Raw genomic sequence first — 23,730 nt, 5'->3', positions numbered from 1 at the left:
TTCCTCTCCCTCTCCTTCCCCTCTCCCTCCTCTTCCCCTCTCCCTCCCCTGAGTGAGGTGCTGGATTTGGGAGGGGGGGAGGTCAAATGCAAGGGAAAGTCTACAATATATCCTTTCTAGCATTGATGGAGAGAAGGATTTTGAGCTGAACGCTCTCTGCACCCTGAAAGAGACAACATGGTGGAGAGGATTGTAAAAAAACATCCAGCCTGCTGGACTTCATGATTTGGGGAACTGAGTGTAAAAGTTGGTGAGTCAAGTTACAGCTGTATAAAATTTTGGTTCGCCGCATTTGGAATATTACGTAGTGTTCTGGTCCCTGAATTCACGGGAGGATGTCGAAGATCTTGTAGACCTCTATCACGTCTCCTCTAATCCTTCTACACTCCAGCTCTGCGAACCTTGCCTCATGAGAATTGTTTCCCAATCCAGGCAGCATCCTGGTAAATCTCCTCTGTCCCCTCTCCTTCCTATAATGAGGTGACCAGAACTGAACATAATATTCTAAGTGAGTCATACCAAAGATTTATAAATTTGCAACATGACAACTCTACTCCTGAATTCAAACCACCTATGAAGGAATCTCAGCACACCATAATCCTTCTTCACTCTCCTATCAAACTGTGCGGCAACCTTGAGAAATGTGTAGATTTGCAACCCAAGGTTCCTCTGTTCATCCACACTCTTAAGTAACTGACCATTAACTCTGGACTCAGCCTTCTGGTTTGTCCTTCCAAAATGCATCAACTCTCAGTTATCTGGATTGAAATCCATCCACCACTTTTCTGCCTAACTCTGCATCCCACCTTCATCATTTTGTAACCTTTAACAGCCTTCATCTCCATCCACAACTCCTCCAAACCAACCTCCGTGACATCCGCAAACTTACTGACCTATCCATCCGCCTCTTCATCCAGGTGACATGAAAATCACAAAGAGCACGGGTCGCAGAACAGATCCCTGCGGCACCAACCTCCAGGCAGAATACTTTCATTCCACTACGACACTCTGCTTTCTTCCGACATGACAGCTTTTATTTCATGCAGGTAATTTTTCGCTCATCCCATGACTCAGGACTTTCCGAAGGAGTCTCCTGTGACCGACCTTCTCAGACGCCTTGCTAAAATCCTCGTAGACCTCATCTATCACCGTACCCTCATTAATTTCTTTTGTAACCTCCTCCAAAGACTGAGTTAGATTTGTGAGGCCCAAGCTTGCCTTCACAAAGACATGCTGACTATCCTTGAGTAGAGTGTATTTCTCCAGATCTTCATAGATCCCATCCTTAAGAATCCCTTCCATTAGTTTACTCACCAATAATGTAAGACTAACCCTAATTCCCAAGATTCTCCCTATTACCTTTTTTAAACAAGGGGACTCTATTTACCATTCTCCAATCCACCCGAGTCGCGCTGCCGTCTATCTCCCTCCTTGCCCACGTGAGTGGTGCTGCTGTCTCACCCCCCCCCCACACATATGGGTCACGCTGCTGCCTCTCCAACCCACCCCCCCACCCCTTCACCAAGGGTCGATATCGACCACTTTGGAGACCCCTAATATGTTATTTAAAGTAACTTAATGTCACTTTATTCGATTCAGCAAAGAGTGGGGCAGGGAGGCAAGGTTAGGGGGGCTTTACTAAAGCTCAGCCTGGAGTGGTAGTTAATCCGCCACAGTTGACATGGCGTTGCAGTCGTGCTCCAATCTTCAAATATGCCTGGATGCAGCAGGCATGGATAATTGCCGATGATTTGCCACAACCCATTTTTTATACACTTGTGGATGCATGAAACTATGCACCAGCTTTGATCTTTTTCAAACTTCGATCATGCGAGGCAGAAGCTTTGATAGTAAGAACCCATTTACTTGTTTCAGATGGTGAAGAGAAGCAACATCCACGTCATTCTGTGCATTTCTAAATGGCACATTGGGGAAGTAGTGAAATCAAATTGCATGAGTGGATGCAATTGCTTTGGATGAGACCTTAAACCACATCCTATATGGTTTTTAAAGAACATACAAGATTCTATCGTACAATAAATTCTGTTCTTTACCCGGCCTCGGGCCTAGTCGGTTCGAGCAGTGAGTCGGAGGAGGCGGAGACCAGAGTTTGGGCAGTGTTCGGAGGTGGAGCGAGTTGAGAGTGACAGGTTTAATTGGTCAAGGCCGATAAAAGGAGGGAAATGCAAAGGAGAGGCCAGCGAGGAGTGGCCCAGTGAGTAGTGGCCTGGTGAAAGAGTGGGGTTTCGAGGCTTTGGCTCGAGAGGGTTCAGCGAGTAGAGGCTGAGGTCGAGTGTATCTAGATTAAGGTAAGACTATATTTTTTTTGTTATTTTCTCTTTCTAAGGTGAGGGGGAAGAGAGAAGGGTTGAGTGTGAGAGCAGTTTGCTCTTTTCAGTGTCAGATGTGAAAGGTCCTGGAGTCTTCGACCTCCTGGACATCCACGATTGCACTAGGTGTACTGAGCTGCAGCATCTCAGGGACCGTGTTAGGGAATTGGAGCTGCAGCTCAATGACCTCGACCTGGTCAGTGAGAGTGAGGCCATCATAGATAGGAGCTATAGCCAGGTGGTCTCAACAGGGCCACAGGAGGAGGATCAGTGGGTTCCAGTTAGGAGAGGGGAAAGGGAAGAGACAGATACAGGAGGGGGCACCTGTGACTGAAGCACTCAACAAATGGTACACCTCCTTGAGGAGCATTCAGGCTGGGGAAGGAATCAGTGGCTGTATCTCTGGCACAAGGTCAACCTCTGTTGCCCAAAAGGGTAGGGAAAGGAAGAGGAGGGTAATAGTTATAGGGGATTCGATGGTCAGGATGACAAATTGTCGATTCTGTGGATACGATTAAGGAAACAGATTGGTGCCAGGGTCTGGGATGTAACTTCCTGTGTCATTTCAGAACAAGTTGGATAGCTGCCTGGATGTGAGGGGATTGGAGGGTTATGGACAGGGAGTGGGTAAGTGGGGCTAGAGTAGCCCACTTAAATCGGTGTGGACTCGAGGGGCCGAGATGTCCTGTATCTGGACTGTAATTGTCTCAGCCAAGATTTATCTTGCAATCAACATCATCTGGTCATTCCTGCATTGCTATTAGGGACCAGTTATGTGTGCAAAATAGCAATGTTTCTCAACTAGGTCAACGATCCTGCTTCATCAATCCAGAAATAAAACATTTCCAAAATCGCAGTGGTGAGAAGTGCCAGGTAAAAGTAAACCTTCAAGATCTTCCACTTGGACATTTGTCCGTTCCAACGTCCTCTTCTGCTCTGATGTTTCCTGACGCAAACGCTGGAATCTCTGTTCGATGGTAGCTAAAATGAACACAAGGTTCTGTTACACATACATTTAAAAATGTCTTCAAAGATTTACCATGTTTCCGGTGTTTTCTTCCCAACAAACACATTTTTTTGGTTTGGAGAGAGAACTGTGGGTTTAGTAATATTTAAAGCAATGCAGAACAGAAGATGACGAGAGAAAAGGTGAGCAAGGAATGAAAAAAGTTTGGAGGGAATCAACGTGAAATAGCAGACAAGTGAAATGAAGAACAGTGAAAAGGAAGGGACATTTGCAAAAGAAAATGGAGAGAGAAAGAGAGGGACAGTTGTGCAACTCTGTTGAAAACATGTTGACTTCAAGGCCTTTTACTCATCGAGAGGAGCAGGTGAAGTGGGGGGGAGCTGGGGCCGGGGAGGAGCAGGAACAACAAAGAATACCCTGCTGAATAGAGAAGACTCTGAGAGCAGCTGCAACCGTTCTCACCAGAACTGTATCCCGCCCTTCAGGTGCTCAGATGCATGGATCTTCAGTGCCCTCCCAGCACAGCATGAGAAATCCCCTCTCATTGGGGGGTCTTTGAGACATCACAGCCCTAAACACTTCCTTGGCTGCATGTTTGCCAGATGTTCACACTTGGTAAATGGCCGCTGCTTAACCTTCTACCATTTCTACATACCCTCTATTTCTATTAATAACTGATCAACAAGACAAACGGAAAATATAGAATTTCTGAGGTTTAGGAAAGGAAACAAAAATGTATAAAAATAAATGAGCTGATAGAGCATCTGGAAAAAAGAAAAGCAACATTAACATTTCGATGGAGCTCGTGACTTCACCGCCTTGCTGGCATATTTTAACATATGTTTCCTATTTCCAGTCTTGTTTCTGTGATTGGAAGTTGTCTGGTTTCCAATCATTCAATCTTCTCTTTAATTGATGAGCCACGGACAAGTATGCATGACTGGAGCCTGGCTGCTTTATTAAATAATCGCAGAGCATCACTTTCAACGAATTCACTGCAAGAATTCCCATTTGCCGCCATTTTCATTTCCAACGCTCCAAATATGGTTCTCAATTCAGTACCTTTAATGCAACAATTTTATAAGACCCAACACTTCTAAGATGCACCACTCGAGCAGAAATTTCATTCAATAAACACACATTTTGCAATACTATTGCGATTCTGGCCTACGAGTCTGAATCACTGACCACAATTCAGTGGAGAAAGTTCGATTGAACTTTCTTAAATACTGCATTTTATTCAAACATTGAAGTGTGCACAGTTCTTTAGTAAATGGTCATTTTCAGAGCTGTTTATGAAATGATAGCCTATTTATGACGTGCTAGGTAAAGATGATTCAACATTTGAAATCCAATCAATTGCAAGAAATATTTTAGAATGGTTCAAAGAGGTTGGTGGGTCCCCACTGGTAATTTGCACAATTTGAAAATGTCTAATTTACCAGCTGGAAGCATCACTTGTATTTGTTGGAATTAGAGAACCACCTTTTGATCTAAACATCAAATGTTGAAATGGTACCTGTGGTCTTTCGAAGCTGGACTATATTTGGAACAACGTCATTGCTCAAATTCAGCAGGCACTTTGCTGCCTCCTGTAACTTTTCGACACCATCTTCATGTTCAGAAATTTCTCCCTGAAGAACCTGTGATTTCAAAATGACACAATGACTCATTCACAATAAAATTAATATTTATTTCTGTATATCTTAGATTTGCCGATGCCTTGGTTAATTTCGATATTGTCTTTGGGTCAAGGAGATAAACAGCCTGTGAAGGCGATTCTATAAATTATCATAAATACCAACAACTCTCTGGCCTGCTTTGGGGTGAGGAGGCGAACATTTTCAAGGACCCAATAACCACAGGATATTGGAATTTTCTCAAACAACCAGATCAAACTTTCTATTGATCATTACTCATTACTCATTAATGCTTCGAGGTATTTAATACGCCTGATGTTTGAGCATTTTCTGATTCTGTTGAGCTCATCATCTTTATCTTGTCTACATCTCTTGACCGGCCCTGAAGTCCCCTTGCAAACCATCAAGGTCACAAGAAAATATTTAAAAATGTTCTGATGCTTAGATTTACATCAGCATTGATAAAATAATGCTGAAGAACTCATTTGGATTTTCACCACTAATGGACATAGATTTGGCTGCAGAGGGTTATTCTGCATTAGCGTTTTTCTGCCTGTCTACTTTTACTCCAGATGACCCCTCTCCCCAATCCATCATCCTTCAAAGGTAAATATGTGTTCTCCCTCAGCAATCTGACCCGTTTGCAACTCCTATTCTCTCGAGCACTTAATGGCCCACAGCTTTTCTCCATGACCATCAATCCCAGGCCATTATTGCAATAAATGGTCCGATTTTTCTCTGACTGCAAGACCAGAAATGCCCTCCACCTCAATAAAGCAAAACTTTCTGATTTGTCTTTCTGATGCAAATTCCAATTCCTCAAACATCAACTCCAGTCAACATGATGCCATTAGTTTCGTTAATGATAGAAAAGGATAGGTCTGGGACTCGGGTTGAGATTTTAAATTGGAGAAAGGCCAATTTGAGGAAATTAGAAAGGAATGAGAAGGTGTTGACCTGGAAAAGTATGTGCGGGGTGAGTGGAAGACCTACAAAGGTGAAATTTGGAGAGTACAGACTTTGCATGTTCCTGTCAAGATTAGCAGGCTTAGGAATCTGGTTTGGAAGAAGAGAGGTGTGCAGCAGGTATAGACATCACAGAGCAAATGAGGTGCTTGAAGAGTATAGAAAATGCAAGAAAAAACCTCAAGAAAGAAACCAGGAAGGCTATGTGGATGATAATGGGGTAAATTGGATGAGTAAGCTTGCAGGTGTTGTGGACACTAAAGAAGGTTTTCAAAGCTTGAAGAGGGATCAGGACCAGCTGGAAACATGGGCTGACAAATGGAATTTAATGCAGATGAGTGTGAGGTGTTGCATTTTGGAAGGACAAGCCAAGAAAGGACATACATGGTAACCAGTCGGGCAGTGAGGAGTATGATAGAACAGACGGATCTGGGAATACAGACACCTCATTCTCTGAAAATGGTGTCACATGTGGATAGGGTTGCAAAGAGAACTTTTGGCACATTGACCTTGATCAATCAAAGGATAAAGTATAATTTTCATTGGTGAGACACAATTTGGATTATTGTGTGCAGTTTGGATCACCTAACTGCAGGAAGGATGGCAATTGTGCAGAGATTGACTTGGATGTGGCCTGGACGTCAGGAGCAGAGTTGTAGGAAAAGGTTAAACAGGTTATGATTTTATTCCCTGGAGTGTAGAATGAGGGAAGAATTGAGAGAGAGATTTAAAATGATGTGGAGGACAGAGTAAATATAGGTAGGCTTGTTCCACTGAGAGCAAGTGAAATACAAACCAGAGGACATGGGATAAGGGTGAAGGGGATAAATTTAGGGGGAACATGAGGGAGAACGTCTTCACACAGAGTGAAGAGGTGGGAGAGTGGAACAAGCTGTCCGTTGAAGTGGTGACTGTGGGCTCAATTTTTAATTTGAAAAGAATTTGGACTGGTACATGGATGGGAGAGGTATGGAGGGCTATGGACTAGGTGCGTCAGAGGGCCTCGGCAGAAAAAGGGTTTGGAACAGACAAGAAGGGCCAAAGGGGCCTGTTTCTGTTCTGTAATATTGTAAGGTTCTATGGTTCGAATACTTCTTTGGAATAAATCAATCTCTGCCACTTTGCAAACAAATCTTACCTCCAAATGTGCTCCAAATCACCACTTTCCTCCCACCCCCCTTCACCTGTTCCTGAAACCCCCATCTATGGAGTTATCGTCTCTGCACCTGATGATCCCATTAATGATTTGCTGAGATTTTTTGCTCTGCTGTTATAATCTTGGAGGTCGTCCAAAATTCTGCCACCATTTTCTTAGGCCCCCATTAAACATGGATAAGGTCTGAGGAAACCCATACTGAAAATAGACACACAATGAGAGCAGAACTGTTTGGCTTCTTTGTTACAGTTTCCAATCTCGCCCCCACCATCTGGAAGCAAATTGGCTGTTGGATCTTCATCAGGCTCCCATTAAAACCTGATCAAGTTGGAATGAATGGAGCTCAACTTCCTATTTCAGGTGCCAAACTTACAACCTCCCATGTGGCCTTAACCACTGTTATTGGATGTGCACATTATCATTATTTCAAAGCATTCATCATTCTACTCGTAAATTAGAATAAGCAACATTACACAGTGATTTATGAAATAACAACTTTAATTTACCATGATATTTTCAAGTTCTTGCTGCAAGATTTCTGGATTAGGGATGGCCTCCAGCTGAACCATTCGTCTTTCTCTTTCTACTCTCTCTAGCCACAAACGCAGCTCATCTGCCTTCTCTTGCCATTGTTCAAATACCTTGGTGCTAAGACGGATTCCAAGTCCAATGCACTATAGAGTGAAAGAAATGAATGAGTATGTGGATTTTTAAAATGTACGATTTTGTGATGCGATCAAATATCGAGTGTCCAATCGATCCAAAATGGGTCAAGCGATACATTACTGGTCCATTACTTATGCCAACTATCATTTTTTTGTTCCCTGCATCAAGTTTTTTGAGGGTCACAGACAAAAAGGCAATGTTCACTCCTCACCAAATGTGAAATGCCTGTTACCCTGCCGTACTGTTCCATTTTCTTGTTATGTCAATAAATCTTTTAATTAATATTTTGAGTTTGCTTTCAAAATAAACTGATGGTCAGGAATATATCAGAAGCATTGAAAACCTTCACAAATTTAGTGTGTCAGTGAAGATTAGACAGAAATTCTTTTGGGGCTGGGCTTGTTCCAGCCGAACACTGCATTTCTGTTATGCCATTCAAGCCTAACCCTTGGGTTTAGGACATACTGAGCCAGCGAGGTGACCTTTGTGGATTGGACACATTACACCGTGTTCAGTGACAAATGCACGTGGGAGGCCAGTCTGGAAAATCTTCACCAATTATGATCTGTTCGACATTTGATTTTATTAAAAGGAAATGAGTTCATGACTTATTTTCTGCAGTGGTCTCTGTCCAACTCGAGTGAGTTTGGCCACCAAGAGAGCTCCACAATACTGGAAAGATTTGATCATTGTTCCTGTTCTTCATGGGTATTATTAATCACAGCCGCAAACCTTTTCCAGAGCCACTCTTATAAGACTAAAACTTACACAAGTTGCTCAGTCTATCAAAATGCTCTCATGTTACTGATCTAAAGTAAAATTGGAGTTTAAATGCTATTAGTCAAAAAAAAGGAGATATGTCATACTTCTGATCGAAGTGCGTTGAAGCGAGCATCGGCGCTTTCAACCGTCTCCTCCACACGTTGGCTTATGGCATCAGGATCAATTGGGATCTTGTAGCTTTCAATTGCATTCCTGATTTCAAAGAGAAAGGCAGCATCGAAGAGACTTTTCCAAGATCGTCTGAGGTATCTTAGATCCCCTTTGAGAAACTGAAAATCATTGAAGAGGAATTTCTGCTTCTTAAGTTTGAATGTCAATGACGTGGAGTCAAATTCCTCAGCTTTTATTTTTTGTAGTTCCTTTTCTGAATGAATCATTAATGTTTCAAATTCATCATGATCTGTTTAAAGGAATATAATGGTGAAATAATCAAAATGATCAAATAATACCAGATTATATAGACTTTGACACATTGACAGGATCCTGTAATAATTACAAGTTGGGGTTATTCCAAACCACATGTAGCTTTCAGTTGTCTTACTTAGAATTCTTTTTAACTCTCAGTAAATAGTATTTTATAGTAATCTGGAAAATAAATGAATACTTTCCCTCACCTTTTCGGAACTTCTGCAGTTCTAGATGCAGATCCTCAATCACGTTTAATTGAGAATCTGCACTTGATAAAGCGGATTCGTACTCCTCCATCAAGACATTCAAGTTCTCCTGCAGTGCAACTTCCTCGTCTCGCAAAGGGTCCTGGACATTTTGTTCCAGGAAAGTCTGAGCTGCCTCTATGGCCAAAACCAACTCTTGCTCTTTCTGGGACAACTTTTGGCGATGTTCCTAGAAAAGAAACAATCCTAGGTTCATTTTTATTGCTCCAAGTTGTCTTGGGGGAGGTAAGGTTTCTATTTATTGCATTTGCAATTGAAATAAAATATTCAAGTTTCCCAATTTATTAAAATCAGGGTACCAAAACACCCTTAAATACACACAGGAAACATACTTCAAGTCCAGAAATCTAAATGGTTTTATGCTTTCGGAGGTTTAATCAACTACCTTGATCTACAATTCTTTGCTTGTGTCAAAGGATGAATCCTGCTGAGATGGAGTAGAATATATTCCATATTTAATTTGACTGACAAGAAAATAAATCCTCTCCTTCAGTATTTGTACACAGTCCCTTCCCTGTCAAACAGACTTACTTTTATTTAAACTTAAGCACATTAAACTTTTGTCATTTGAATGATCTCATCCTTAACTTTCAATTCAGGGATTTAATATTCTTTCATGATGTAAAAGAGAACACGTGAAATCTAACGAGAGGTGACTGTGATCTAGTCAGGAGAATGTGAACTAGTTTGTAACTGTGTAAGAATGCACCCTTCTCACTGAAGTAACTGTGGGGTGGATGTCTATGTATATGAGTGTGTCAACATTTTTAAGAGATGGTGGATCTTCTTGTCTTTTTTCTTCACTGGTATCACTGTTTCCTTCACGCCAGACTTGCACATCTTCGCCCAGTGGTTTGCTATGCCGTAGGCTCCACATTCAGAACCGTATGCGGGGCAATCATTTTGGTCACGGAGGGGTGTTGTCCGCTGCCCTTCCTACAGGTCCTGGGGGTGGCACTTTTCTGATTGTATTTTTTATAGCATCAACCCTTCCTTCTCTTTGCTGTGGGTGGATCTGCATTGATAGGGATTTCATTTGCGTCCTCGTGGCTTTGAAGACTCTGGCTGTGTCAGAGTCTTTGGCCAATTTCAAGCTATCCTTCCCTAGAAGAGACTTTTGCACTTCAGGATGGGCATATTAGTGGATCAGCTAATCTTTCCTCTATATCCTTCCATCTGCATTTTGCAGCATTAATTTTTGGTGTAATAAGGAAGTTAGTAACAGTCTCATCAGTCTCTTACACAAAACCTTGAAATTCATTGCATTCAAGTCTAGGATTAGAGCTGAGTTCAAGGTGAGAAACAACCTTTGCAAATATCTGCTCTGGATCATTTTTCTCCACCCCGTAAGCTCTCAGCTATTAAATAAGTCACGGCCTGGCTCCCCTGTCCAGACATGTATAGAACTAACCTTCTCCTCGCTGTTGCATTTTTAAAATAGCTTTTCACTGCTAAATTGTACATCTGCTGAAACGTTTTAAACGATTCAACCATGTCTTCAGCCTCCCGTCCATCACTGGGTGAACTGCTGTTGCACCAGCCATTCATTTCCAGGTGTACTTTTTCTCTTCTTCCCCTTCAGATTTCAGTCACTTCCAATCCATTTTATAGTTTTATTCTTGTTCTCTCAGACCGACCACTGCCAACATGTTCTGTCTCCGTGTTACCTGGGAGGATTCTTAAATAACTTAAAGATGCAAGATTCAAATAACAGAAGGGAGTTTACTTACTGATGCCTTCCACCATCTCAGGAAACTGTTCACACTCATACTCATGTATAGGTGCCCCCCAGTAGTGCACGACGGTTACCACAGTGAGAAGGGTGTATTCCTAGGAAGTTACAAAAGAGTTCACATGATCCTGACGAGATAACACACCCTTCTCACTGTCGTAAATGTCGTGCACCAATGTGGGGTGCATGTCTATTTGAGTATGAACATTTCCTGGCATGGTGGAAGGCATCAATAAGTAAAATCTCTTCTGCTATTTGAATCTTGCATCTCTAAGAAGATGCAAGATTCAAATAGCAGAAGAGATTTTACTTCTGCTATTTAAGAAGCCTCCCACACAGAGACATAACGGTGACTTTATTGTATTTATCTTTACCATTTTGTTCAACATCCTTTGGACTTGACAAGACTTTATTCAAGTCGCCTTATTCCAAAACAAACCAGGCTGTCAAGCACACACAGGGCAATAATTTGCATACATGTTAAGCAATGCTTTACGAAAAGAAGATAACATCAATTGGTAAATGTTTAAAGATCTTTGCTCTTTTTTAACGATGAAAATCTGACTTGAGCACTGCATATTAAGGAATGACAAACATGAAAATCTATCCCCATTTGAGTGAAAACATTCTGGGTAATTATCATTTTCACATTAGTGCTTCAAGATGCAGGTGTCCCTGCCAGGGCCCAAACTGAACGAACGGCAATATCTTTCCCAGTTAGAAGGGAGAGGAGTGTGGAGGGGAATCAGCAGGTAGTAATGTTCCTACGGACCTAATGCACGTCCCTCTCCATGTCAGAAGGCTCCTCTTTGGACATATTCTTGGAGTCGAGTAGATGTCGTTCACTCCGTTGATAGAATACAGGACTACCTCAGTGGAGAGAATGAATGGAGGGCTAATCAAGCCAACTGCTTTGCTCTGCTGTTGAGGTCCTTGGGCCCTTTGGGAATTGTGCTCATCCAGTCAAGTGCGGAGCAAAGGTTCGCCACCTACTGCTTGACAGGTAGCCTCTGATCTGTTTTAGTTATCACAGTACTCAAAGTGGCTGGTCCATGTTAGGACCACAGTGAGAAGGAGACCTGGAGTCATGTGACAAAACCCAATTGAAGTACCATTATGCAGGTTATTGGTGAACAATGCCACTTTATGTCACAGTGTGTGCGCCACACTTTCCATCGGGCAGCTGATTAAATAAAGTATGGCTTTGTCCTGCTTTTGGTAGATGGACCAGATACCTGAAGAATTTGCCACTTTGTCAGAAGGATGTCAGTGGATCAACTGTGACAAGAGGTACAAAAAAATCTAGACTGAACTTCTCCAGTACTTCGAATGTGATGGAGTCTGGTCCTATTTGTCTGCTGCACTTGGTGTTCCTAAGTAAATCAAATAGGGTGAAAGTGATTTCTGTGATGGTGTCGGAAGAACCAGATGGAACATGCTAGAAAGTGTCTTAACCCCAACATTGTTATTCAGAAGCTGAGGCCTACCACCACTGAGAATGAGGAGACCCTTGGTCCCTCTTTTCCTGTTTACTGTTCATGACCCAGCCGGAAGGACGACAGAGCTCAAATTTCATCAGCGGTTAATTCTGTCTTTGGAATGTTATTTTTTTTTCTGCATTGCCTGCCCACTGTCCAGTGTTGTAAGATTATCAGTCTGGCACCTCATGTGCATCTGCATTCCCTATTAAACCATGGTGATGACTTGTCTTGGTTGTAATGGGAGAACTAACGATGGTAAGTAACACTTTCCTGCTGCAAATGTTAAAGGCCCATCGTACCTTTGGCCACTGTGATTCCAGCTGTCAATTTATTCTGAATCTATCCCATTTAGCACAATGGTGCTACCACACATCAGAATTGAGGGAGCCCCTGGAGAAACATGGGATGAATCTTTCTGCTCCTGCTGTCACCAACAGTTGCCTCAACAACAGGAAAATTGTGGTAGTGAGGGGGTGTAGCCTTACTCACTCTCTTTTCCAAACCAATCCCTAGATCTGCACAAGGATCTGGCCTGGTTGAGTGGACGAACAGTGACGTTGCTACGCCAGAATTCATTCCGGTGGTGTATGCTTCCTCAACCCTTTTTGGTTGTGAATAGCTTGCATGGCCCATTCAATGGGTTATAAAGAGTTAATCACATGAGTGGGTGCTGGAGTTATCAAAATAGGGGAGGAGGTTCTTCCCTTTACAACATCAAGATCCACATTATCTGAGAATACAGCATTACTGAGGTGAAGAGTTTTTGTTAAGAAGCTGCCATGGTGAGATTGTTAGTGAAGGGCCTCTGTGACCATCGTCAATCACTGCCCCTTCACTAGTGAGTTAATCATATTCCCGTCATCTCTCATCACTTGCGTGACTGGGCCAGAGCAAAGAACAGAAAGTAGGACTGAGTTAGAAAGAGGATCTGCTAGATCTTTGAATAGGATTGGGAGAAGATCGTCAAAATTCAATTCAACATTATTTGGAAATTGTGGTAGTCATTATTTAAGTGAAATTTAGTCAGTCGCCTTTCATCAAATCTGTACTGATCAGAGGTTCTGATGAAAAGTCCAATCCAAAATATTTTTACAATTGTTCGAATATACACTTATCCAAAACACCTGGAAGTGTTCATACCTTCAGGCCTTGCTGGTGGTCATTCAGTCTTTCGCCCATCTCAGCAAATGACCCCATCGCATCGTCCTCTTCCTCCATCTGGAAACCATCACCTAATGCGTAGAATTCGTCTTCGGTGATATGAACTCCATAGTGACCCTCGACTGCCAACCATTTCAGAAGATCACCTACTGTCTTCTTATGTTTTTGTAGGTGACCTTCTGTTGTTTCCTACAAATTGCAAAATCCTGTTAGTTTGAAGACGTGTTGTACTTTCCTGGCAGCAATTCCATATTCCCTCATCTATTTGCAAACCCTTGGGATTGAGGAGGATGTGAAACCACTTGAGTGGAAGATGCCTGTTTATAAACAGGGGCCATTCCACACCATTTCATCGGAATATGCACATGGGCAACACGTGGTCTTGCCCAGTCTTCGATCAATACGAAAAGGATGGAAAATACTAAAGACCAGCCTTCTATACACACACACGGGCATCGACGGAATTCCGCTTCATCATTTCCCTGCTCATGTCTCCCTAACACTGCCTTCATTTCTCGGGCCCCTTCGTCTAATCCCTCCCCTTTCATTTCAAAGGCCTTCTCTGCGTCTAAAGCAACTGCTACTGTTGGCGCTTTACTCCCTTCTACTGCATGAATTAAGTTAATAAATTTACAAATATTGTCTGTTGTGCGTCTTTTTTTAATAAATCCAGTTTGGTCAAGATTTACCATTTTAGGTACATAATCTGCTAATCTGTTTGCTAATAGTTTAGCTATTATCTTATAATCTGTGTTAAGTAATGATATTGGTCTATATGATGCTGGTGGATCTTTCCCTTGCTTTGGTATTACTGTAATTATTGCTGTTTTACATGAATCTGGTAAGCTTTGTGGTTTGTCAATCTGGTTGATTACTTCCAGGAGGGGAGGAATTAATAAATCTTTAAATGTTTTATAGAATTCTATTGGGAATTCATCCTCTCCTGGTGTTTTATTATTTGGTAGTTTTTTTTTATTATCTCTTGTATTTCTACTATTTCAAATGGTTCTGTTAATTTATTTTATTCCTCTATTTGTGATTTTGGTAGTTCAATTTTAGTTAAAAATTCATCTATTTTGCCTTCTTTCCCTTCGTTTTTAGTTTGGTATAATTGTTCATAGAATTCTCTAAAGTTTTCATTGATCTCCGTTGGATTATATGTGATTTGTTTGTCTTTTTTCCTTGATGCCAATACCATTTTCTTAGCTTGTTCTGTCTTAAGCTGCTATGCTAGGATTTTGTGCGTTTTTTCCCTTAGTTCATAATATTTCTGTTTTGTCTTCATTATGTTCTTCTCCACCTTATATGTTTGTAGTGTTTCATATTTTATTTTTTGATCTGCCAATTCTCTTCTTTTAGTTGTATCTTCCTTCATTGCTAATTCTTTTTCTATATTTACTATTTTCCTTTCCAACTGCTCTGTTTCCTAATTATAGTCCTTCTTCATCTTGGTTACATAACTTATTATTTGCCCTCTAATGAACGCTTTCATTGCATCCCATAGTATAAACTTATCTTTCACTGATTCGTATTTATTTCAAAGTACATTTTAATTTGTCTTTCAATGAATTCTCTAAAATCCTGCCTTTTAAGTAGCATGGAGTTTAATTTCCATCTATACATTCTTGGAGGGATGTCCTCTAACTCTGTTGTCAATATCAAGGGTGAATGGTCCGATAATATTCTAGCTTTATATTCTGTTTTTCTTACTCTATCTTGCTTACGAGCTGATAACAGAAATAGGTCTATTCTTGAGTATGTTTTATGTCTACCCGAATAATATGAATATTCCTTTTCCTTTGGGTGTTGTTTCCTCCATATATCCAAAAGTTGCATTTCTTGCATCGATTTAATTATAAATTTGGTTACTTTGTTCTTTCTGTTAATTTTTTTCCCAGTTTTATCCATATTTGAATCCAAATTAAGGTTGAAATCCCCTCCTATTAATATGTTCCCTTGCGTATCTGCTATCTTCAAAAAAATATCTTGCATAAACTTTTGATCTTCTTCGTTAGGTGAATATACATTGAGTAGATACCAAAACTCCAAATATATCTGACATTTTATCATTACATATCTCCCTGCTGGATCTATTATTTCCTCTTCTATTTTAATTGGTACATTTTTACTGATTAATATAGCTACTCCTCTTGCTTTTGAATTATACGACGCTGCTGTTACATGTCCTACCCAATCTCTCTTTAATTTCTTGTGCTCCAATTCAGTTAAATGTGTTTCTTGCACAAATGTTATATCAATTTTTTCTTTTTTCAGTAAATTTAGCAGTTTCTTCCTTTTGATTTGGTTATGTATTCCGTTAATATTTAAAGTCATATAGTTCAACATAGCCATTTCATACTTTGTTTATCTTCCCTTTCCGTTTCTCCATCATCACCTTTCCTTCTTAACCATTTCTGTTTTCTTGTTTTGAACACTTTATAAGACAACATTTCTAAAACATCAAAAATTTTCCTTATTCTCCTATTTAAAACTTCTTTAACCCCATTCTCCCCTCCCCCTCCTGAGTTGCCCTTTATCTCTTGTTGGGCAAACACATCTCCCCTCTCCATTTGGATTTGCGAATTCACTCGCAAATGTCAACTGATTTTGCAGTGACCGTAACTCATCCCCACCCAGCCCCCCCCGGAAAAGATTTCAATTTTCATATGTAACAAAGGTCACTCTTTTAATTCCCTCCTTATTCCCTCTATTCCCTTTCATTCCCTTATTAATTCTTATCTATACTCTATATATTTTCCTCTAAATACGTATACATTCATGTATACACACACATACATACACATCTACATATATATATATATATATATTTTTTTTTTAATATATATATATAATATATACATACATATACCCATATACACACATACATATAGTTCGTGGTCATTTTTACTCTCATTACATGTCTTCATCTCTCTGCTTGTTTTGTAGTTGTTCTGCAAATTTTCGTGCTTCCTCTGGATCCGAGAATAGTCTGTTTTGTTGCCCTGGAATAACTATTTTAAGTACCGCTGGGTACTTTAACATAAATTTATATCCTTTTTTCCATAAGATCGTTTTTGCTGTATTGAACTCCTTCCTCTTCTTCAGGAGATCAAAACTTATGTCTGGATAGAAAAAAAATTTTTGACCTTTGTATTCCAGTGGCTTTTTGTCTTCTCTTATTTTCTTCATTGCTTTCTCCAATATATTTTCTCTTGTATATCTTAAAAATTTTACTAAAATGGATCTTGGTTTTTGCTGCGGTTGTGGTTTCGGGGCTAATGTTCTATGTGCCCTCTCTATTTCAATTTCTTCCTGTAATTCTGGTCTTCCTAGGACCCTGGGGATCCAATCTTTTATAAATTCTCTCATATTCTTGCCTTCTTCACCTTCCTTAAGGCCCACAATCTTTATATTATTTCTTCTAATGTAGTTTTCCATTATATCTGTCTTCTGAGCTTACAGCTCATGTGCCTCTTTAACTTTTTTATTAGATTCTTCTAATTTCCCTTTTGTCCTTTACTTCCATTTCTACGATTATTTCTCGTTCTTCCACATTCTCCACTCTTTTTCCTATCTCTGATATGACCATTTCTATTTTATTCATTTTTTCTTCTGCATTCTTAATTCTTCTTTTTATCTCATTAAATTCTTGTAATTGCCATTCTTTCACTGATTCCATATATTCTTTGAAAAAAGATACATCCATTGTCTTGCCTTTCTCTTCTTCTTCTACTTCTTTCTGTTCTTCTTCTTCTTCTTCCTCTGGATTGACCATCTGTTGTTTCCTTGTTTTCTTTTTACCATCTTCTTTCTTGTTGTCGTTATTGTCTCTGTTCTGCACCAGCTGCTGTGCTGCAGGTGTCTCTCTCAGCTGTGGAGATGGACTCCGCAGCTGTTTCCCCCTCCCGTCAGTGTGTTTTTTTTCTTGCGCGGTTGCGCACTTTTACTCGGCTCTGTGAGCCATTTTTGTAGTCCCGAGCCCGGGACTTCCACTGACCTGAGGGAGCGGGCTTTTCTCTCCGCGGCGGGCCTCCTCGGACAGGTAAGGCCTTCACCTTCTTCTTCCGACGTTTTTTCTTCTTCTCTTCTTCCCGTTGTTTTCGACTTTTCTCTCTTCGCTGCCATTTTCTTCTCACCTTTATTTTTACTTTGTTTTAAATTTTAATCTTGTACCTTTGTGTTTTGTGCGTTTTTTAACTTTTCCGGAGAGGGCTGGAATTCCCTGACCGGCCACTACTCCATCACGTGACTCCCCCCATCTGGATCATCTTCAGCTGTCATCATTTTCTTAGTCACAGACCTAGTTACCGCACATGCAGGATATATCTCACCATCCTCTCTAACCACATCCTTACTAGGCCAATTTGTCAATCTTAAAACTGACCCAACTTTATTCTCTGACAAATCATTCCCCAGCAAAAACGAGACACCTTGCATGGGTAACTCCTACTACAACAGTTCCTTTGACTAATTCTGAATTTAGCACAACCTTGTGAAGCAATATTGACCCTACCTCATCTCCAACACCTTTAATCAAAGTTGTCTCCTCTGTGTCTGTCCTTTGATCCACAGTTAAAACGGTTTCTAACAACAATGACTGAGCAGCCTCAGTATCTCTAAGAATGTTAACTGGAACCTGTGGTTCTCCCTCCTTTATTGAGACAAAGCCCTCTGACACAAAAGGCTTGAAAACATCCATGACCTACTGATCAGGTTATGCACCTCTGCTCTCCTTAAATTCCACTGTTTCTGTATACATGGTTCTGGTTAAACCTGTTTTTACCTTTTCTGTTTCAAGACTAGACAGTCACACGACCAGCTTTCTTACACAAATGGCATATAAATACAGAAGTTCTGTCCTTTCCTACCTTTCCTTCATCTTTTTACTGAACATTTTCTCCAGACTTTATTTCAGCCCTACTATCCTGCTCCATCCTAACCTTATGAACAGGTTTATTAATCTGGTCCACATGAGCTCTCTGAAAATGCCTATTATTCTGGAATGTCCTTTTGTGAGTCTTCCTCAACAAATTTTCCTTCACATGTAATATTTCACTATTATAATCCTCTACGTTTGTACTTTTCTCATCCAATGTTTAACTTCAACAATTTTCAATGCCTCAGAAATAGCCATCAGTTCCTATTTTCTCACCTTCTGCAGTTCTGCAGGTGATGATTGTAACAAAAATGTATCAACATCCATTGCTGCAGTTTTTCCAGACACAAGCTTTCTGTAAGCTTGTAAAAATAGCCTGCAAAAACATCCCAATCAACTAATAAATCATGAAACTGCAATGTTCAAATCCTAAAGGATGAGCCCCCATAAAATGTTACGGAGTCCAGATGACCCCAAAAACCAGTAGCAATAGATATGCACGACCACACAGGGTTATTTAAACAAAAGTAGTTTAGAATTTTATTTGAACATGAAAACAGAATTGAACTTTAACTTATTACTTAACCTACCTAACCCACTTAATCCGCCCTCAAATACTAAGTGCAGGTGAGTGTAATGTGTATTGAAGATTAGAAAAGTTCTTTGGATCACAGTCCTGGTTGCAGGCAATTCTTGCAACAGTGCTCATACATTAGCATTAACAAAGTTCACCAAGCTTTGGTGTTTAACAGACAAATGGTTACCACTCAGAAGGGCTCTTGCTGGTTTTCAGAGAGAGAGATTCCATTTCCAGAGCATCTGCAACTGATTTCTTCTTAATTAGTCTTTCTGACAGAACTTGCCCCCTTCAGGGTTCTCCGGATGATCCTTTTTCTTTCAGGTCATCTTTCAGACCACCAGTCTTCTCCTTTCACCAGGCAGCCTTCCAAAGTTTGGCAGCTTGTCCCTCTGGAACAGATTTCTCTGATTCCTTCTCTCTCACTCCCTCCCTCTTTGAGAGCAAAGCTGTTCTAACTCTGCCTGCTAACGCCACATGCTCTCCTAGGCAAGCTGTATGTGGATACTTTGTTGCTCCTTGGCAAAAAGCATGATGCAATAATCCTGCTAAAATTCTGGCTTTTCAAATGTGTGTGTGTGGAAGCTGCTCGAGTAATTCATTCCAAGCTACCTCTAAAACTCTTGTCACACTGCACATTCAGAGATCTGAGAAGAACCCTTGGCCGAGCCAACTTTGCTTGAAAGTAAACAACAATCACTAGCGATCTGTGGTCGTCTCAGCCTTCCTTAAGATAGGTTGCAGACACCACCTTATCAATTAGTGCATTGGATCAGGTAGTGCCGGAAATACACAGAGAAGCCGCTGTGTGGAGATTTCACAGAAATACAGTTTAGAAGCAGGAAAGGATCAGATGTTATTGAACAACAATGAAAGGAACTATTAGCATGTGGTCTACAAAGTAACCTTCTTTTTATATACTTTATTTAAAATCAAATTCAAAATCCACAATAAAATACATCATATTAACATACAAAAATTTCCCCATATATACCCCCCTCCCACCCCCTCTCTTAGCTCCCTCCCATCCTCTACAACCTCAAACTAAAGAAACAAACCATCATAGTCGGGTTTGATGTCACCAATCAACCATGACATATTTATACCCATACATTTCACAGAGGGACCCGCACATTAACAAAAATGGTAGACGGATGGCGTAAATTGTAAGTTATCTTTTCCAATGGAATACATGATTGCAATTCCATGTCCCATCTCTGAATACTTAATTCAATTAAATCTTTCCAGGTTATAGCTTTACATTTTCTCGCTACTGCCTATTCCAACTGAATAAATGCAATTTGAAATGTATCCAATTTCATTTCCAAACTCCATTTTACTTCATATGTCCCAATAAAAATTCCATAATTCCATTCAGAAAGGGTTTCACCTGATCACCTAACCATACTGAATGTAAAAAAGACCCTATCTATTCCCCACATTGAAAACACATATCCAAAGAGATAAATCTATACCTCTTCAACTTCTCAGGTGTTAAGTAAAGTTGATGAATAAAATTACAATGAACGAATCTTTATCTTACGTTTACTGGCTTAGTCACACTATCCTCACATAATGTCATCCAATCATCCTGAGAAATTAAAACCGACAGATCCTTCTTCCTTTTACTTCTCACTTAATAAATATCCGACTTAGGCATCTTATTTTGTAATAAAGCATACATTTGTGTAATCAATCCCCTTTCCCCTCCTTCAATAATTGAACATTCAAATCTCTTCCTTCGAGGTAATCTCAAACTGTGTCCAAAATTATCTAGTAACAAAGTTGGTAACTAAGCATGGACCTGATCCATATTTTTCATTCCATCATTGATATGAAACAAAATTTCCAGCTTCATAACAATCTTCGGCCAAGATAATACCTTTCTTTTCCCAAATATTCAGGAATACGTGATTTATTTTTATACAAAGCTTATTTTAATACAAAGGGTTTTAGCCGAAATTTTGCCCTCAGCACCAATAGCAACGTTGGTCCGATACCATATTTCCATGAAATGTTTTAACACCGGTAAAGGATAATTTTGGAAAAGTTGAGCATTCCATTTATAAATAAACTGTATCATTCTTTGTTCATGAAGCTGAGCCATTTGGATTTTAGCCCAACGTAAACATTGTTGTGATCCAACCATTCTATTAATAAACTTGAATTGTGCCGCTTCATAATAATCCTGAAAATGTGGTAATTATAAAACTCCAAGTCAATTTTTGTATAGATACTCTTGCCAATTTACCTTTTCATAATAAAGATCTTCCCAGCACATGGAAATCCTTAAAACCTTTTAGGAATCCCACATGTAATTGATTGACAAAAATACTGAATACGGGGGAAAACATTCATTTTGAAACACTGTCGTGATGGACACAACCAAGAAAGACTCAGCCACCACATTGAAAGCCATTAATGACGTTTTTATTCAAATTCAGCCCGCGCCCGCTTAAGGGCAGCCTAAGCTCAGTCACCTCGTGCATTGTGATATCAGAATCGCTGCCCCAGGCGTGCGCTGGGCAGGTGACTTGAGGCAGGGAGAAAACCTTGACAGCGCCATCTTCCCATGGCTGCTCCGCCATGTGGCATTATACACCATGGGAGACTGCGCCGCCACATCGCCCTATTAAAGTTATCAGTAAATCTTTCCACCTATTTAAATCTAATTTAATTTTATGCTATAATAGTCTATAATTCAACTCATATAAATGATTATAATTATCATCTACATTTATCCCAAAATACTTAATTTTATCCAACCGCTTAAATGTAACAATATCTGCAGTTTGCAAAATCCATTCTTGTCAAAGGCATCATTTCACTCTTATCCCAATTAACCTTATATCCTGATAATGCACCACACTGTTCCAACCTTGCATGTAACCTTCCTAACGACTGCGTAGGATTTGTTAAATATATCAAAGCATCATCGGCAAATAAATTCATTTTATACTCTTCCTCATTTGCCTTAATATCTTTAATATCACCATCTTGTCTAATCATTCGCGCTAACGGTTCAATAACCAAAGCAAATAAAGCCGGTGACAAAGGACACCCTGTCAAGTTGATCTAGATAATATAAAGGAAGAAGATACTTGTCCATTTGTCACCACTCTAGCCAATGGATTTTTATATAAGGCCTTCACCCAACCAATAAAGAGTGGCCCAAATTTAAATTTTTCCAATACCTTAAACAAAAATCCCCATTTTACTCTGTCTGCAAGGTAACCTTGATTAGAGAGAGGCATTAGATTAGATGTATTTTTTAGATTTAATTTTTCGAGTTGTTTTCTTTTTCTTTTTATTCTTTTGTTTTGTACAATTTATTTCAATAAATGGGTTCACCATATAGATTATTTCTTATTACATTACAACTCCGATTATCTGAAAGGGCTGTGACCAACCGGCTGCTGCCGAGAGGCCGCTCTCCTGGACGACGGCAGGACAAGGAATTCTTCCAACCACTTGCTGGGAGTGAGTGGTGTGCAGTTTGATGGGAGAGTTGGAGAGAAAAGTCAATAGGGGAAGGTAAAGAAGGAATAGAAAAAGAGAGGGGAGGGAGTTACCTGAAACGAGAACAATCGATGTTCTAATTTCACGTGCAACAATTTTTTTTTCAACCTGAGAGGTTAGTTTGTCTCTGAAAAATATTTCATATAAATGCAGATTCCTGATTTGTTTTGGATATCTTCATTTATTTGAATTTTTGTAAACTTTTGGATAAATGAGGGTTTCAGCAAATCTGATTTTGGATGATTGGAGTTGGAGTGTAATTGTTTTGGAGGTTAACAAGTCATCCTGAATGTAGTTTCATTAACTTTGTTTTCTTCGCGTGTCCTTACTCGTAATGGAATGAATTGTCACGTGGTTTTCAGATTTCTGTATGTATGCTTATATGTTAAACTCAATAAAAACATTTTACCAAGAACAAGCATGTGGTCTTGCAGGTAAAAGTCACAGTTAAAACTTAATGACTATTTTCAAATCCACTGCAAAGCATTATCTTCATCATGTGAACCATGGCAGTGAACAGAACAAAAGTATCTGGAAAAAGCAAGGCAAAACACCTTTCAGGATTGGCCCAATGAACATTGGTTCAAGGGTTGCTGAAGGCATTGCAACTGAACACATGGCACAGGGTCAATCCCCAGAGACATTCAGATTTTACACCTATACACTCAAGGCTGAGGTTTCTGACTTGAATTTGATGAAAGGCAAACCACAGATTCTTGGTGCATCTTTACGAAGAACACTCTTGTTTTGATTTCAGCCAGAAAACCAGGACTCCAGTCTTTCATCAGTCTTTCTTCCAGGGCAGAAACCAAAGGAAAGGGCACATTCTTCTGGGGGTCCTTGGTTAATATTTACTCTTAAATCACCATGGCAGAAACACAGAACATAGAACACTGCAGCATAGTACAGGCCCTTCAGCCCTTGATGTTGTGCCAACCCATATATTCCTTCCTAAAAAAAGCACTAAACTCTCCCTACTCCAAAACAATAAAGAGAATTTAATTCCTGCCTTTGACAGCCAATTGTTCCCAGAAGAAATATTGAAAATAATTATACTTCAAATGTAACAACAGAAAATGTTGGAAATAGTCAGCAGGTTGGTCACCTCCTGACTTGCTGGGAGTTTCCAGCCTTTTCTGTTCTTATTGAAATATCCAGTAATTCCAGTTTTATCATTTACACTTTAAACCTTGGGGATCCTT

The 23,730-nt window shown here is 40.0% G+C and overlaps 1 protein-coding gene across 2 annotated transcripts in view; it reads right to left on the bottom strand.

Moving 5' to 3' along the window:
* The window catches only part of LOC138750563 (microtubule-actin cross-linking factor 1-like), a 32,868-nt gene that overhangs the window by 8,413 nt on the left and 725 nt on the right, over positions 1 to 23,730 (bottom strand). The window contains exons 2-7 of one of the 2 annotated variants that reach the window (XM_069912665.1): positions 13,536 to 13,745; positions 9,123 to 9,351; positions 8,592 to 8,908; positions 7,566 to 7,733; positions 4,817 to 4,940; positions 3,216 to 3,311 (exon numbers count right to left, since the gene is read on the bottom strand). In XM_069912665.1, the coding sequence (XP_069768766.1) occupies positions 3,216 to 3,311; positions 4,817 to 4,940; positions 7,566 to 7,733; positions 8,592 to 8,908; positions 9,123 to 9,351; positions 13,536 to 13,745 (1,144 nt within the window). The remainder of the gene's footprint in view (positions 1 to 3,215; positions 3,312 to 4,816; positions 4,941 to 7,565; positions 7,734 to 8,591; positions 8,909 to 9,122; positions 9,352 to 13,535; positions 13,746 to 23,730) is intronic. The other variant, XM_069912666.1, reaches the window with a different exon arrangement.

This window comes from Narcine bancroftii, unplaced genomic scaffold, assembly GCF_036971445.1.
Source record: "Narcine bancroftii isolate sNarBan1 unplaced genomic scaffold, sNarBan1.hap1 Scaffold_166, whole genome shotgun sequence".
Classification (NCBI taxonomy): Eukaryota; Metazoa; Chordata; class Chondrichthyes; order Torpediniformes; family Narcinidae; genus Narcine; species Narcine bancroftii.
This window is presented reverse-complemented; position numbering and strand designations above follow the sequence as displayed.